The following is a 16,802-nucleotide window of genomic DNA, read 5'->3' as shown; positions in this document are numbered from 1 at the left end:
ATTTATAGATATAAAAAATATTTTTTAAAAAATATAAAAATATTTTTTTAGTTTTTGACCAAAATGCCCTCTCTAACAGTCAAATTTTTGAATGTTAGTGAGGGCATTGTGGTCATTTTGATCAAAAAAAATCTTTTTTAAATTTTTTAACCCATTTTTTAAAAAATAATAAATAAAAAAATATTTTTTCAGAAAAAAGAAAAGAAAAAGGCCTGGCTACACTTGGACTGTTGGACAGTGGGACTTTGGTAGAGGGCTACAAACTCTAATAAAGGCTAAAGGCAGGCCTAGCCTTTTATAAGCCTAGCTAAAGCCTAGCCAGGCCAATAAATGTATCCGGGCCGTTCCGTGCCGGGCTGCAGGCCGACCCTTCGGCCGGGCACGGCTGCTACAGTAGTCGTGCCGGGCCACGGTCCGGCCTGCAGTCTGCCGGGCCGGACCGTCCATGGGCCGCCCGGCCCGTTTTACACCCCTACTTAGATATGAACTTTTATAAAACTAGTCCAATATCCAATATAATATGTAATTTGTGGGTACCCGCGGGTACGAAAGAGATTGCCGGATCTACTCGTGGCGTTTCAGTAGAGAGTAGAGACTAGAGAGTACTATTCCTTTTCGTTTTTTTTCCCTCCGGAAGAATTTTGTTTTCCCTCCCAAACCACAACGCTCCTTTTTCGAACCCTCCTTCCCCGCTCCCCCTCCCTCCGCTCCCATGCCGGAAGAGTCGACCAGTCCGACCGCGGCGGCGTCCGGCGGCGGCGGCGGCGGCCACTCTCCTTCGGCGCCTCCAAAGAGCAGGCCGCGGCTCTTCATCAAGGAGATGGTGCTCCGCAATTTCAAATCCTACGCCGGCGAGCAGCGCATCGGCCCCTTCCACAAGGTCCCCCACCCTCCCCTTTCCCTAATTCTCTTCACCCTTTTCATCGTCCTCCTCCTCCTCCTCCTCCTCCTCCTCGGCAAAACCCTAGCTTCAGCATTTCTTTTGTTTTTGTTTTCTTTCTTATTTTACCTATTTTGAGCAGAGCTTCTCGGCAGTTGTGGGCCCTAATGGCAGCGGGAAAAGCAACGTCATAGACGCGATGCTCTTCGTGTTTGGGAAGCGGGCGAAGCAGGTAAACCTCTCTCCTCGCTTCTTCTCCTCCTCCTCCTCCAATTGAGCGCGATGTCGTGCGTGTTGGTTTGGACCGCGCATGAATTACAATAAAAAGGAAAATTAAAACATTTGCCTTTCTTCTTCACCCTAGATGCGTCTGAATAAGGTATCGGAGCTGATACACAATTCTAGCGACCATCAAAACCTGGACAGTGCTGCAGTTTCCGTCCACTTCCAAGAAATTGTCGATCTGGTATGCTTCTGTTAAGCCGACATCGATTATCTATTATCATCATAAAAAAAAGAACTTCATTTGCGCGGTTATACCAGGCTGACGGAACCAACGAGGCTGTCGAGGGCAGTGACTTTGTCGTTACAAGGATTGCTTTTAGGGACAACTCTTCTAGATACTACATTAACGAGCGTGCAAGTAATTTCACCGAAGTCACCAAAATGCTTAAAGGGAAAGGGGTGGACCTGGACAACAACCGCTTTCTAATTCTACAGGTCAAAAATGAACATTCTGAGACTTTCTCAAATTAAAGCTTGGCAAGTTATTTAGTACTATAATTATAAAAAAACACACCGCCGAGCAACTCAAAAGCTGTGTGGGTGTGTACCGTGTGATCGTGTTGTTTAAAAGTTTTGAAGATGTTAGATGCAACCGGACAAATTTTGATTTTACTAATGAACTATGATGACAAACTTTAGCTGTCTAGGGTCCTTATATGGTTTCTGTGCAGGGTGAGGTCGAGCAGATTTCCCTAATGAAACCCAAGGTTCAAGGGGCCCATGATGAGGGCTTTTTAGAATATCTGGAGGATATTATTGGGACAAATCAGTATGTGGAAAAGATCGAAGAAGCGCAGAGACAGTGAGTTAGCTTTTTTAATTTGTCACTCTATTCAACTTTTTTATTCTGAAGAAGTGGTATAATTTCAATTTTGTATTGCCTATTACTAAATGCGGTAACAGTAATCATGCCATGAATATGTTGTTGGTGACCTGTAAATTGTGGTCGCGGCATGTTGTGTATGACGTACTTGAGAGCTGTTGTATGCCGATGAGTACCTTATTTTGACAATACATTAGTAATAGCCTGTCTATGAAAGGGCCATGTTATATCTTTTCACTGACTCCACAAACCTTTCTGTTGTTTCGTATCCAATGCTTACTCTCTAGGCAAGTGTAAATGATATCTAGTCTTCGACATTTGAGCAAGTTGATGTTGAGCACAATATACGGTCAATCAGGCTTCATTAAAAAACTGAACTAAGCTATATACTATCTTAGGATCGCAATGTTGACCGTTGACCTTTGGATTTGAATCAGTTTACGACTTTTCCTGTTGGCTAAGTCATCTTTTTTACTGTTGGTTTCTCCCACAATTGACATCATTTTATAGCCCATTGCACAGAGCCAGTTTATAGTCATTTACCACCTTACGTCTTAGGTGAGGACAGGAATCAAAATATTGAGGTTGTTTCTTGGCTCTTTCCTCATATAATATTGTTTATTATCATACTTATGTGTCTTACACTTTTCTTTAAATTATCTCGTATTTTTTCCTTCCTCTTCTACCGAGGTGTCAACTTGAACTTTCTCGGTTTGGCAATGATTTATAATTATGTGATAATATAAATTCATAAACACCATATGGGGACATTTTCTTTTCCTTTCAGACAGGTTTTCTCATTATGCTATACCATTTCTTTAGGCTTGAGGTCCTCAATGAAAAACGATCTGCATCAGTGAATATGGTGAAACTAGCTGAGAAAGAAAGAGAAAGCTTAGAGGTATCTGTTTGATTTGTGAACATTTTTCCTCTCAGCTCTTATTGCATGGGGCAAGTCAACTGTATATTCCTGTCCTGTAGAATGTCAAAAATGAAGCAGAGGAATATATGTTGAAGGAACTATCACTTTTGAAATGGCAAGAGAAGGCAACTAAATTGTCTTCTGATGATGCTGCTACTCGTGTTATTCTCTTGCAAGAGGATGTGTCAAACCTGGAAACAAATCTCACAAGTGAGAGGTATTTGCATCCGAAGCAAATTATCAGCTTCAGAACGTAAAGGGTAAGCTGGCTAATTGTTCTAATCCTATTACAGGGAGAAGATTCAACAGAATTCTTCTACATTGAAGGAACTAGAAAGTGTATACAATAAATATGTGAAAAGACAAGAGGTAAGCAATAAGTAGTTTTGCATTATCTTCCTACGACCTTAGCTCAAAATTAATCGTGCAATGCAAGCAGTTATTTTTCTGAATAAAATTGTCATAATGGCCTCCCTTCTTCTAAGTGAAATCAAAGATGTAGTACTTCATTGCTTTTGTTTCATTTCAATTCACCACAACTTTATCAAATGCAGCAAACTTTAGCTTTACATAGAATAGTTTATCACTATAATGCTTCTTAAACAGTTTAATTATTTGTTTGAATCCACTATCAGATTCCACCATACCTAACTTACAGAATATAAAGCAATAATTTCCAATTCTTTGTTTTGCATTTGGATAATATGTTCTGCTCTTCTTAAATCTTCAATGACCTTCTCCTGAGAATGTTCGCCCTATGTCCTAATTAATTGTGTTCTTTACATAAATCCTTTTTTGTTGTCCAATTCTGTTAAGGAAAAATGACATGCACATGTGTCCATATACAATCACCACAATCATTTTCGCATGTGCACATACATTCTTGCAACGGTGCATTTGAGTACTTAATGTTCAATGCAATGGCTGCTTTTGTATGCTGCCATTTTTCAAATCCCTAATGGTTTTGCTTGTCAGCAGGATAAGATTAACATCTTTATATGATCAGTTTATTTTCTGTGCTATCAATAGAAGGTTTGATAACTTTCTTGTCGTCATTCTAATGCTAGTGCTACTGATTTCTTTCGGATCTTGCTTTAATATTCAGGAACTCGACACTGAGATGAGAACCTGTAAAGACCAGTTTAAGGAGTTTGAACGACAAGATGTGAAATACAGAGAAGATTTAAAGCACCTCAAGCAAAAAATTAAAAAATTAGATGACAAAGTTGAAAAGGCACGTTGAACTTTTAATTTGGTTCTTTGATTAGCTATGACAAGCTTCTCATCTATGTTCTTCCTACAGGATGCATCCAAACTAGATGAATCGATGAAAGATATAGACGAATCCTCGAATCTCATTCCAAAACTCGAGGGAGAGATACCCAAACTACAACAGCTGTTGCTTGCGGAAGAAAAGCTATTAGAAGAAATTAAAGAAAGCTCTCGGGGTGATTCTGTGGCGAAAATAACATTTCTCCTTTTATCTTATTAGCTTTATTTTATTACTGTTTTATGTTTGTACATTAATTCAAAAACAGATGAAACTGAGAGACATCATTTGGAGCTCATCAAAGTCCGGGCAGAGTTAGAACCCTGGGAGAACCAGCTGATTGAGCATAAAGGGAAACTTGATGTTGCATCTGCTGAAAGCAAGCTTTTGAAAGAAAAGGTGTGCCTATATATGTGTTTGACTAATTATCAAAAAAAAGAGCAGATTCTAAGGTTTTTTTTCTCATTTGACCTGTCATCTTTCAATATATTTATATACAGTCTCAGAGTTGTCATTCACCTAACATATCAAATATTTAACAGAATTCAACAAATTGCAGTACTAAGTTTGGTTTTGTTTAGCTGGACTGTTAGTTAACTCTTTTCTACCCCTATATATTTTGATGATTCTAAAATGCATGACTTGCAAAATTCAGCTATTAGCCTACTTGTGATTTGGCACCCTTGATGATGATGGTTTTTTGATAGTATATTTTGTCTTCAGCACATTGCTTGCCAAGTAGAATTTGAGCAGGCTCAACAAGAGAATAATGATATAGTGGAGAAAATCAAAACGAAGAAGGCAAGCATTACAGAGATTCAAGCTAAAATAGAGAGAAACCGGCTTGGAGCGATGGAAGCTCATAAAATTGAAGAAGTATGTGCTTTGTGCAATCGCTTTTCTGTACATTCTTTTATACTGTGCCAGTTGATAACTTGAATTGCTTTACAGGAAAGCTTAAAGAAGGAAGAGTCGCTTATTCCTCTTGAACAAGCTGCCAGACAGAAACTTTCAGAAATCATGTCTGTTTTGGAAACTGAAAAGACTCAGGGTGCAGTTCTAAAAGCAATTCTGCAAGCCAAGGAATCAAAGGACATAGAAGGAATTTTTGGCCGATTAGGTGATCTTGGTGCAATAGAGGGTACAGTATACTCCTTTTGTCCTGAATACTTGCTTACCTAAGACTTTCATGATTAGTTAGGTGATCAGGGTTCAACCTGCATATGGACTGCTGATGACAGTTAGTTACCAGTACCTAAGCCTTTCATGTTGCTCATTAAGTTGGTTATGTGTGTCATGTCAGTTGATCTTTGAATCAGTACATTTTGTTTAGCTAAATTCAAACTATGATAGTAGGAAATAGGTATACTCTGTTTCGGTTGTCAACTGCTTTAGAATCTTTGTTGATTCTCTCTTATGCACTTGAGAGTTTTCTTTTTATAATTTCTCGTAAGAAGTGATGCTTTTCCTCTCCCTTATTCATACTGGTAATATAGCTTGATTAGGTTAAAATACTTCTTTTGGATTTCATATTTCTAATGTTCAATTGCGTATATAGTTTAAAATATGTGTATATGCCCTTTTGTCGAGTTAGTGGCATCTAAAACCAGGAACATGTGGCTGAATATTGAAGTTTTAACAAGGCACAATAATGCACCTTTGGATTTTTGTGTGACCGACTATTTAAGGACATGTGTAACTTATTTGAGGGTGTAGACACAACTGGGATCTTTTGTGAGGATGAATTTGCCTTTTCTTTTCTTGCATTTCCCTTGGTACTATTGGACGTATGAGTATACCTTCTCTTTAGAAATTCACTTGGAAACAGCTGATATGTGCTATTGGAGAAACTACCAACTGTCTCATAGCTTACAGAAATTTTATTTGGTTCTTTGGTGCGCTTGGTTCTTTGCAGTGTTTGCAAGCATGCAAATGCATGCGTGCATTTTTTGTGTCCTGTATTTGCTGATGTTTGTGTGTTCGTGTGTGTCCATTTGTTTTGTCTATGCATGTCTGAGCATCCTTGCACCCGAGTAGATGCATGTGGGCTTCGTTAAAGTGAGGCAGGAGGCTGAGGCTTAATGAAATTAATATTTGCTTTTTACTTTTATTTATAGTAGTGTATCAGGATCTTTTTTGCTTTCATCTATTTTATGGCTTCAAATGTTTTAATAGCGACCTCTACACCCGCCATAGTGGTCTCCATAGCGGAATTACTATGCTAACGCCACGCCATAGCATTAGAGCAGGATTTAGCAGCGTGGGTTTGTAGCGGCCGCTATAGCGACCTTGTGCCCGCTAAAGCCGGCGCTATAAAGCAGGGTCGAAGCGGCTGCTATGGACTCAAAAGCTTGGAAATTGCAAATGGGTCAAAATATCTTATTGGGTCGGGTTTTGAAGTCAAATAAAAGGATCAAAAACCTGTAAATGGATTATAGATTTTATAAGTTTATAGATTTTATAGTTTTTTGTCTTTTTGATATGTTAAATCATAATATTTTGAAATTAGTCTTATAGATAATGACATTACATATGTATAGACTCACAATGCTACAAAAAGGTAATGGTTACTTGTTCTTTCTTCAAAATCATTTGCATTTTTAATAAGGAATATAGACAATTTATGTAGTTTTTTGTGAAAACCTGCTTTGGTTTCGTAGTGGTCACTATGGCGCCTGCTATCTGCTTTCCGCTATGAGCCCCCCAAATGTTATATATCCGCTATCTGCTATTTACAACCTTGGCGACTTATACAAACGGCATAATAGCAGTCAGTCATTCTCAGTTCGATGAGTATTTGCTAAGTTTTGTTTGCATTTTTCTCGCTGCAGCAAAATATGATGTTGCCATATCTACAGCCTGTCCTGGGCTGGATTACATTGTTGTTGAGACAACTGCAGCAGCACAAGCTTGTGTTGAGTTACTTCGGAGGAAGAATCTTGGCGTTGCAACTTTCATGATAATGGTATCTTCGTACTTAGTTTACTTTGTGTTGCCTATACTCTATTTTCTCTTTATGATTTCCTCACTCTCTTCATCTTAGATTGCTTAGTAGTTTTATTTACCAGCATGCAGTCGTATGTAATATGTGGAAGAATTTATTGGCTGAAACTTGTCTATTTTTTGGGTGGCTTTCCATGCCATGCATAACTCATGTCATATTCTAGTGCAGGAAAAACAAGTAGATCATCTGCACAAGCTAAACAAGAAAGTTCAAACTCCTGAAAATGTTCCACGCCTATTTGATCTGGTAACTGTCAAAGATGAGAGACTGAAGTTGGCTTTTTTTGCTGTCTTGGGAAACACCGTTGTAGCAGAAGACCTCAATCAGGTTAGTTTTCTTTCACTACTTTTTTTAGTTCCATACTTCTATCTATGTTTTGCTCTTTAGGTATAGATGTTGGGTATGTACTAGATTTCTCTGATTAGTTGATTCGTTGATTTCAAAAGTAAATATCATGCATTTAGTTTGGCTGCTAGGAGTGAATTGATGTTCATTCACTGTTGCCATGTCACCATTTTGCTTGTTCGGAGCTTGCTCCATGAAAGGTCCGAGTCTTGTTTAGTGCAGGAAATGTGCTGAATGAATAGGAATTCTCTGTCGAGCTATCATTTTTATCAAGGTATAGGCTTGTAATAGGAAGATTAGTTTAGGGACAACCTTCCTTTTTTTTGTGTAAACCACGTTCTGGTACCCGTCCGTTTTAGCTTTAATGCTTCATGTTTAGTCATCCGAATGCCGACCTGTCATTGCATTTTCTTCTGTATTTCAGCCTTAGGTTCACCCTACCTTTCTTTATTCATTATATTCACAGGAACTAGTTGTGCATCTTCAAAAAGAATTGACAGTAGGTCTACTCTAATCTAACATATTTAGGCTACAAGAATTGCATATGGTGGGGATAAAGAATTTCGACGCGTAGTGACACTGGAAGGTGCACTTTTTGAGAAGTCTGGCACAATGAGTGGCGGTGGAACCAAGCCTCGAGGTGGTAAGATGGGTACATCTATTAGGGAAAGTGTTTCAGGAGAAGTTATTCTAAATGCTGAAAAGGAACTTGCGGAACTTGTTGACCAACTCAGTATCTTGAGACAAAGAATTACTGATGCTAGAAGCTGTTATCAGGCTGCTGAAGGAGAGATAGCCCATCTTGAAATGGAGTTGGCAAAAAGTTGGAAGGAGGTATATATAATAACTTGGTAAATTTGCATTATTTGTCACTGAACTGGCGCACTCTTTCACTTGGGTCACTGAACTTTGATTTGATGCAATAGAACCCGATCATTGTGCCGAACTCTGTTTAATATCCCCTATGAAGGCATGATAAGCTTATCATGTTGCCACCCCATCTTAAAAAGATGTCATGACGCTGATTGCTATGTCATCTGTTAAGATGGCACGCCAATGGAATCATAATATCTTGAGTTGCTGTGGCAACTGATTTGGGTGCCACTGGTGGCCTGAATGAATTAGTTACTGCACCAGTGACTCGACTGAAATAGAATTTGAATTTCAGTGGCGTAATTGTGGCAAATTGAAATTCAGTGACTTAAGTGAAACTTTGCAATATGTTCAAAGACCAACGACGTAATGTGTTTGCCATAACAAATTCTAATGTTGATAATAGACACTAAGTACATAGCTTTTCCTATATTCCTTTTCTGTGTGATTTGTTTTGTGATCTCCAGAGATCTGTCTTCTTTTTCTACAGATAGACAGTTTGAATGCACAATACAGTTACAATGAAAAGCGACTTGGTTCGCTGAAAACTGCTTCACAGCCAAAAGAGGATGATCTTTGCAGACTGGAGGAGTTGGATCACATCATACTTGCCGAGCAGAGGGAATTGGACAAGCTTGCTAAATGCTCTAGTAAGCTCAAAGATAGAGTGAGTGGTTAGACCTTACCTCAGTTTTGGAGTGTTCTTTCTCTGTAATGATATTGCTGTAGATTTGATTTCTATGTGGCTGCCTTGTAACATGATCGTTCAACTAATACCCAGAATTGTACTGGATAGCTTGCATAATATTTATATCTTTGCCTCTTCAATATACCAGGCTTTCGAGCTTCAGAACAAAATCGAAAATGCAGGTGGAGAAGTGCTAAAGAATCAGAAATCAAAAGTGACAAATATCCAATCTGTGGGTACACTTGCCTTAGATTGTTTTCTACTTTCGTACCTTTCCTAACCTTCGTTTTTCTCTTGCCAGGAAATTGACAAAACCAGTACAGAAATAAATCGTCACAAAGTTAAGATAGCAACATGTGAGAAATTCGTGAAGAAATTAACTAAGGGAATTGAAGAGTCGAAGAAAGAAAAAGAGAAAAATATGGAGGAGAAAGAGAAGATGATGTCCGTTTTTAAAGAGATAGAGCAAAAGGCATTTTTAGTTCAGGAAAACTATAAGAAAACTCAAGAGGTACTCAAGACTGATTTGTTAGGAACGAAACAATAAATAATTGGTCATCTTACTGTGACTAAATTGTCAATTTTGTTGTCTGTAGCTTATTGACAAGCATAAAGATGTGCTTGACGAAACAAAGGCCAAATACAACAAATTAAAGAAAATGATGGAGGAGCTACGAGCTGCTGAGGTTATTTTTCTTGTGCTTGATTTTGTATGAGCATTTTCTTTCCTTTCCCTCTTTTGTCTACGTATAGCCACCTTTGTCTTATATAGGTTGATGCTGAGTACAAATTGCAAGATGCGAAAAAACTTGCAAAAGAGTGGGAGATGAAGACGAAGGCGCTCAAAAAAAGGGTTGATGATATACAATTGAATCTTGTCAAACACATGGACCAGTAAGTTTTAAGCTTTGCCTCATCTAACAGCACAATATATATTACCCAAGTGTATTTTTTCCTAATCAGACTTTTGCTGGCAACAGAATTCAAATGGACGCAGTTGATCCTGAAAAGCTTCAGGCAACAGTTAGTGAGGAGTCACTAAATGACGCCTGTGATATGAAAAGAGCAATGGAGATGGTGGCATTGCTAGAAGCTCAGATAAAAGAGATGAATCCAAACTTGGATTCAATTGCAGAGTATGGTGTTATTTATTCTCTTTTACTGCTCTTTTTTTTTTTTTGGTTTAAATACTCAAGTTACTGCTTTGTTAAGCCAGATATAGGAAAAAGGTTCTACTATACAATGCACGCGTGGATGAGCTAAATTCTGTGACACAAGAGCGAGATGACCTCAAAAAGCTGTATGATGGGTTGAGGAAGAAACGGTGTGTTCTTTTATTTCCTGTTTTGGTATATTCTGAGTCTATGTCAATTACTGTCACTGTTATTTCAATTATTTCCTGCATATAATCAGTCCTCTTTATGCCACTTTAGGTTAGATGAGTTCATGACAGGATTCAACATAATATCCCTGAAGTTGAAGGAGATGTATCAGGTCTCTGGAGCAACTTACTTATTCTGGATGCATACACCAGAATCCATGCTTTTTTATTTTTTTAATTTCATCCTGATTTTGTTTTTGAAAGAAACTGTTCGATAACTTTTTATCATCATCCTAACTGCAAACTAAGAGAACTCGTAATTAGAATTACCACAATTTGCATTATCCAGTAAGTATAGCAAAGTTGACAAACATAATTATTTACAATTTGGACTGCAGATGATTACTCTTGGGGGTGATGCAGAATTGGAACTTGTTGATTCCTTGGATCCTTTTTCTGAAGGCGTAGTTTTCAGTGTGAGGCCCCCAAAGAAGAGCTGGAAGAATATTGCTAATCTATCGGGTGGTGAGAAGGCATGTTCTCGCACTTCCTGGATTCTATTTTTATGCTTTGATTACTTTGTATGATGCCTTTATAGTTGACATGCGAGTAAGTCATCAAATTAGATCTTTATGTAGAATGGTACTATCTACTTCTGATGCTCTTTCATCTTCTGGTTTTCCTTTGTCTGGTAGAATGTTAAGATAAACCAAATTTTCTTCTTTTTTTTCTTTTAATTACTTCTGCTTTTCACCTGTTTTTTAAAATTAATATAACACTATCAGCCCTTTTAGATTCCAAATACGTAGCATAAAATTGGAAGGGAATTAATTAGTCAATGCTCGCCTACAAATGCATGAAGGGTGCCTTTAGAAGTGTCTATATCTTATTTCGTTGGCTGATCAATTTTCTATTACGAGACATCAGCCTAGCAGAATTTGTTTCTGACTTGTGTTATTTTTGATGTAAGAATATACCATTGATCAAAGCTGAATCCTCTTGCAGACGCTTAGCTCCCTGGCTCTTGTGTTTGCCCTTCATCATTACAAACCCACCCCATTGTATGTCATGGATGAGATTGATGCTGCATTAGGTAAAAACTCTCTACTCATTCGTGCCCATGTAACGCCACATTTTTCTATATTTCTTTTTTTGTTATTATGGTGTGGATGCTTCTTTTCAGATTTTAAGAATGTTTCTATTGTTGGGCATTATGTGAAAGACAGGACTAGAGATGCTCAGTTTATTATCATTAGGTATGATGCCTCCCTGCCATGTGTGAATTTTGATTATTAGTATCTGTTGCTGCAGCTTTCATATCTCCTTGCTAACATCCCTCTGTGAATACACATTGATGTGCAGCCTTAGAAACAATATGTTTGAGCTAGCCGATCGACTTGTTGGTATATACAAGACACACAATTGCACTAAAAGCATAACTGTCAATCCCGGAAGCTTCGTAGACTGTGGAAAGGCTGCCTAACTGTATCTGCTTGCTGTATCAGAAGTAACATATTTGGAACTGAGGTTTCCACACAATAGGGAGGTGATAGTGCACAGGCTGCATTGTATCGATTCGAGCACACGAATGTAAGCATAAAAAAAAAAGGAGAAAACATGCATGGCTCATGTGAGATCAACCTTGATTTATTGGGTTGGATTTAAATCACTGAGTAGGTTGAAGTTAGGTGAATGCAAATGATTCTTGTTTGCAGTAATGCTTAAGATCTTTTTGTTGTAAGCTAGAATTAAAGGTTGGAGAAGTTTTATGTTTTATTGATGGTGCAAGTCTGTAAGAACTTTTATTTGGTGCGCTCAAACTGCTTGATGACCTTATTTTTTGGGAATCCCACCAATCATGTGCTTGAGTTTTAGTATTTTGGGCAGTGAAGAGGTCCCTCTCTGAAAAGGAAAAAAAAAAAAAAAAAGGAAAAAAAGAGGAAAGAAAAGGTGTCTATTGAGCACGGCAAGATCTAAATGCAATGGTCATTTGAGAATTCTAGCATCATACGTAATGATTCAACGAATTATTATTTGGCCCAATTTGTAACTTTTAGGCCTTGGTTAACATTGTTGTTGTTGGATTATTTCTTAAATAAAATTTGTGTGTATAATTTTAACATTCAAAGTATTTATTTGGCAACAAAAAATAAAAATTTTAAACTAATAATTTTAGCCAGATTTTTTTAGGAAGCCATCGTCCATTATTTGATCGCGCTAATCTTACAGCCAATCAACCATGACAATAAATAGAAAGTTTTATAGTTTTAAGAGCCACACTGCCACGTGTGATTCAGCATCCCTCCTTTGTCTCTCTCGTCTTGACTGCAACAACCCCAAAAGTTAGGATCTGAAAAAGGGTTCCTGCAGGCAAGAGACGAAGAGCAGAGACCCAGCCCGGTCCACGACCCGTCTTTATCTCCCAGTTTCCCTGCTTTGTTTGCATCACCTTCTTATATCTCAATCTCAATCTCTATCTCAATCTCTATCTCGAAAGAGAGAACTAGAGAAGAAAGAAAGAAAGATGGGTGATGTACTAGTGCTCGGAGCGGAGAGAAGAGCGGCACTGCAGAGCGGAGCATTCGCTCTCCCTCCTCCACCGGACAGCCTGCTAGGGAGGCTGGAGCAGATAGACCATCGGGTGGGTCGACACTAGACACTACTCCCGCCCTCCCTTTTGTTGATTTATTGCATGTGTTTAAGACATTCATATATAATCATTGTTTCTTCTCTCTTTATTAATTATTAACAACCAACGATTGATTAACCGGAGGCAGTTAAGGCAGCTAGAAGAGAAGCAGCGGGTGCCAGTCCCACTGCCGGAAGCGCAGTCCAACAACTACTTCATCGCAGAGCTGGTGCAGGAAAGGCCTGCCGCTGGCGGTGAGGGCGCAGAACGTCGACACCAGCACCACCAGCACCAGCACCACCAGCACCACCACCACCACAGCAAGTCCATGCCGTCGGCCTTTCCTCATCATCAGCTGCATCTCAAGGGGACCCTCACTGACCGACTCCACTTGCTCGAGTCCCGAATCCGCCAGGTGAACTACGTGCATATATATATATATACATATATATACATATCTTACATATATATATATATATATATATATATATGTATATATATATATATATATATATGTGATCTGACCCTCCATTTGCTATGTATCGCTGGCGCGTGCAGTTGAGTTTCGAATTGGATAAAGGTGGGAGCATGAGTACTGCAGCTGCAGGGAGCACGTCCAGAGAGCATGCTAATTCGTGCGTGCTTCCGGCAGTATTCGTACAAGCAGAACAGCAGCAGCAGCACCAGCAGCAGCAGCAGCAGGAGCAGGAGCCTGTCTGCTCGGGCGGCGGCAGAGTCATAGGAGGAGGAACCTGGAAGACTGGCCGCATTTTCCAGAGAAGCGCTCGCGAGCTGCATGCCCACAAGCCAAAATCCAAGGTGATCGATCGATCGAGATAACTGCATGCACTCTCGGTTATACACTTGGCTCTATTCTTAGTTTAATTTTCTGCAGGCGAAGGATCCGAAAGAAGCTATGAGCGGCACAGCAGAGAAACGAGCAAGTGCCATGTACCGAAGCGAGAAGAGGCGGTCGGAACGGACCAGGCTGTACAGGAGGTGGTTCCGCGTCGGATGCTGATGCTGATCAAACTTCCCATGCTTTCTTTTATATTTTGATGTATTCGTTTCTCATCTTCACGGCGAGATCAAGTTGTCCCATTCTGGAAAGCCGAGCTCATCCCATATTAATTGTTATTACATTATTCACTCTTTGTTGTAAGCTACCAATTAATTGCCTCTGTCGAATGATTAAACAGATTATATTTTGACACTAATGAGTGGTTTATTTTCTGAACAACAAAATGGATGAATAGTTATTTTCCGACGGCTTCGATAATGTGAAACAACTGTTGTACTTTAAAAGCTTAAGCTATTAGAGAACGGTGTTTAAACATTTTTATATTTAACACTCCTCCTCACGTCTGGGTTCGAGACTTTTTAGTCGGCTCATGACGTGGGCTTGAATTAAACGGGAGGAAATTAATATGCTAGGTGCATGGCGTGACTCGAACTCAGGACCTCCTACTCTGATATCATGTGAAACAACCGTTGTACTCTAAAAGCTTAAACTATTAGAAAACGGTGTTTAAATATTTTTATATTTAACAGATAACGACCGTTGCTGTTTGAGTACATGCCAAGTGCAAACATCAGACAATTCCTATGTATAGAGAATTCCTACTGTGTGCTGTAAAACTTAATCCTCCATATCTCGTAGTCATCGTGCAGTGCAATATAAACTGAACGAAATGATTGTAAATGAAACTTAATGCACAACTGGGCATTGTAAGCAAATAAATAAACTATCAAAACAAATCAATCGTTTCTAGTGTAAGTGGCAAAGAATTTAATAGTTGATACCTAAAATTTTAAATTCGAAGTCTAATTGCTTTATATTTTTAGCTAAGTTTATTTGTAAAAGAAAGAAAGAAGAAAAAAGAAAATAAGACCATGTTATGTATTGACACTTGTTTTTTAGTGTTTGAATTTGGTAGTTAATTGGAAACTTTTGTGGAGTAGAAGATGGAAAAATAAGGTCAACACTGTAGCAGTCAGAAGTATGTATAACATGGAAACTTCTAAATTTAGCTAAGAAATATAACTTCAACAGGACTCTATAGTTTGGAACATTTTAATACTAGCGCCTTGTGATTTTGTTTTGTAATCATTTTCACTAAAGAGAAGATATAACGTTGAAGTATAGTTGTGATTAGGGCTGGGAATATAGCTCGCTCTTCACGAGCCAACTCATTTTTAGTTCAAAAATGAGCTTGAGATTGATTGCTCGTTTAATAAACGAGCCGAATACGAGCGAATTTTTCAATTAAAATCTTGATGAGCCGAATACGAGCTGGGGTTAGCTCGCTTGTGTTCAGCTCGATATAGCTATATATTGATTTATAACTATATATTGATTTAATTGATGGTTTCTCTTGCTTAATGCAATTGTAAATTTTGAGCCCACCAAAATGTTTCGAGGCCAAATTATGTTTACACAAATGAACACACAAAAGACTACCAAGGATTAAGAGAAGTTGAGCACTAGTTTCCTCTTTTGATACCGAATCTTGTTCATGTAAAACCTTAAATACTTTTAAATAGTTGATTGTATTGAAGTGTCAAACCAGACCACATCGAGTTAGTTCAATTAACCTAATGAATCAAAACCATTATATGGGAATCAAAAAGACAATCCAACCGCACCAAACACAAATTGATATTTTAGAAATTTATTAATTTATTGAGTATATGGTTATAATGTCCTTCACAATATGGGAATGAAAAGTGTTTCTTTAATTGTACAAGTATTTTAAAAGCATATTAATAAAGTATTGTCTTCTAATTTCTTTAGATTATTTTACCTAATATTATAGGATGTGCCTGTTTGAGTTAAATTTTGGAGTTCAAAAAGTACAGAGTCAAAAGTGTTTGTTTGAAGTGTTTGATAACTTGTAGAATAAATTTTGTGGCGTATTTAAAGCTACCCCTCCTAGCATCGAGCAAACACTGATTATAGTTGTTGACATTCGGTTAAATTGAATCGGGTGCGTCCATAAACAGATTCGATCCGACGGATATTATGTTATCTAATTGGATTGGAATTAATCTCGCTTTCAAATTAGAAAGTTAGTTAGAGATAAATCCTAGTCATATTAGGATAACAATTAATAACCGATTTGGCTTTATCTCTAACGCCATTAGGATTTTAGAATCCCTTATAAATATGCGGGCGATCCCACATAACGGAAAAAGAAAAGAGAATAAAAAAACGAAAGAGAGAAACCACATTCTCCATCAACCTATTATTCTAAGAGGGACTTAAATGGTGGATTTGTGATCGTGCTCGTTTGTAGTTCGATCCATCGCGAGTTTGAAACGTGAGAAGATTTAATAAAGAACGATCAAAGGACACGTGAATCAATCTCGATAATCCGGGCTCATCGAGTTGTAATGCGAATCACTTCCGCAAAAAAGTACGAACGAATACTTCCGATGCGTTCTACAATAGCATTTGAAAGGAATCTAATAATAGTTATTTTAAATGGCGAAATTTTATCCTTGGGAATTAGTACTAATTAAAATATATCCTTAAAAATTATAAATCCTATTAATGATAGAAATGTACGGGGACTCTTTTGACTATAGCCCCTCAACTCTATATTTTCTATTGACATCCTTCGAACTCCTAATTTTTTAAAATTAAATAGTTTTTGTTAAAAGTAAAATTTATTGATGATTTTGAAAAAAATTAATAGTTTTAATTACCACTCAGCAAATAAAATCCAAACAATTAAAGGCTAATGGCTAATCGAATAAATA

General features: G+C 38.0%; 2 protein-coding genes across 3 annotated transcripts; both read left to right on the top strand.

Moving 5' to 3' along the window:
- On the top strand, positions 588–12,285 carry LOC109724300 (structural maintenance of chromosomes protein 4). The gene is made up of 28 exons (XM_020253080.1): positions 588–880; positions 1,023–1,112; positions 1,245–1,346; positions 1,424–1,600; positions 1,837–1,967; positions 2,811–2,889; positions 2,970–3,127; positions 3,204–3,279; positions 4,016–4,144; positions 4,214–4,358; positions 4,449–4,579; positions 4,904–5,056; positions 5,132–5,321; positions 7,012–7,145; positions 7,353–7,511; positions 8,058–8,363; positions 8,893–9,069; positions 9,239–9,322; positions 9,392–9,601; positions 9,687–9,776; positions 9,863–9,984; positions 10,071–10,226; positions 10,307–10,414; positions 10,524–10,584; positions 10,810–10,944; positions 11,417–11,504; positions 11,595–11,667; positions 11,774–12,285. Exons 1-28 carry the CDS (start codon positions 713–715, stop codon positions 11,892–11,894), a joined length of 3,753 nt encoding a protein of 1,250 aa, XP_020108669.1. The 5' UTR covers positions 588–712; the 3' UTR covers positions 11,895–12,285.
- Positions 12,910–14,223, top strand: LOC109706809 (polycomb group protein Pc-like). 2 transcript variants are annotated; one of them, XM_020227809.1, is made up of 4 exons: positions 12,910–13,052; positions 13,198–13,455; positions 13,599–13,859; positions 13,936–14,223. In XM_020227809.1, the coding sequence occupies exons 1-4, from the start codon at positions 12,936–12,938 to the stop codon at positions 14,059–14,061; spliced, it is 762 nt and encodes a 253-aa protein (XP_020083398.1). In that variant the 5' UTR covers positions 12,910–12,935; the 3' UTR covers positions 14,062–14,223. The 2 variants fall into 2 exon arrangements, with proteins under 2 accessions (XP_020083398.1, XP_020083397.1); XM_020227808.1 differs by having other exon boundaries at positions 13,189–13,455.

The sequence above is a fragment of the Ananas comosus genome, linkage group 2 (assembly GCF_001540865.1).
Source record: "Ananas comosus cultivar F153 linkage group 2, ASM154086v1, whole genome shotgun sequence".
Classification (NCBI taxonomy): Eukaryota; Viridiplantae; Streptophyta; class Magnoliopsida; order Poales; family Bromeliaceae; genus Ananas; species Ananas comosus.
The sequence above is the reverse complement of the archived record's forward strand: the minus strand, read 5'-3'. Positions and strand labels throughout refer to the sequence as shown.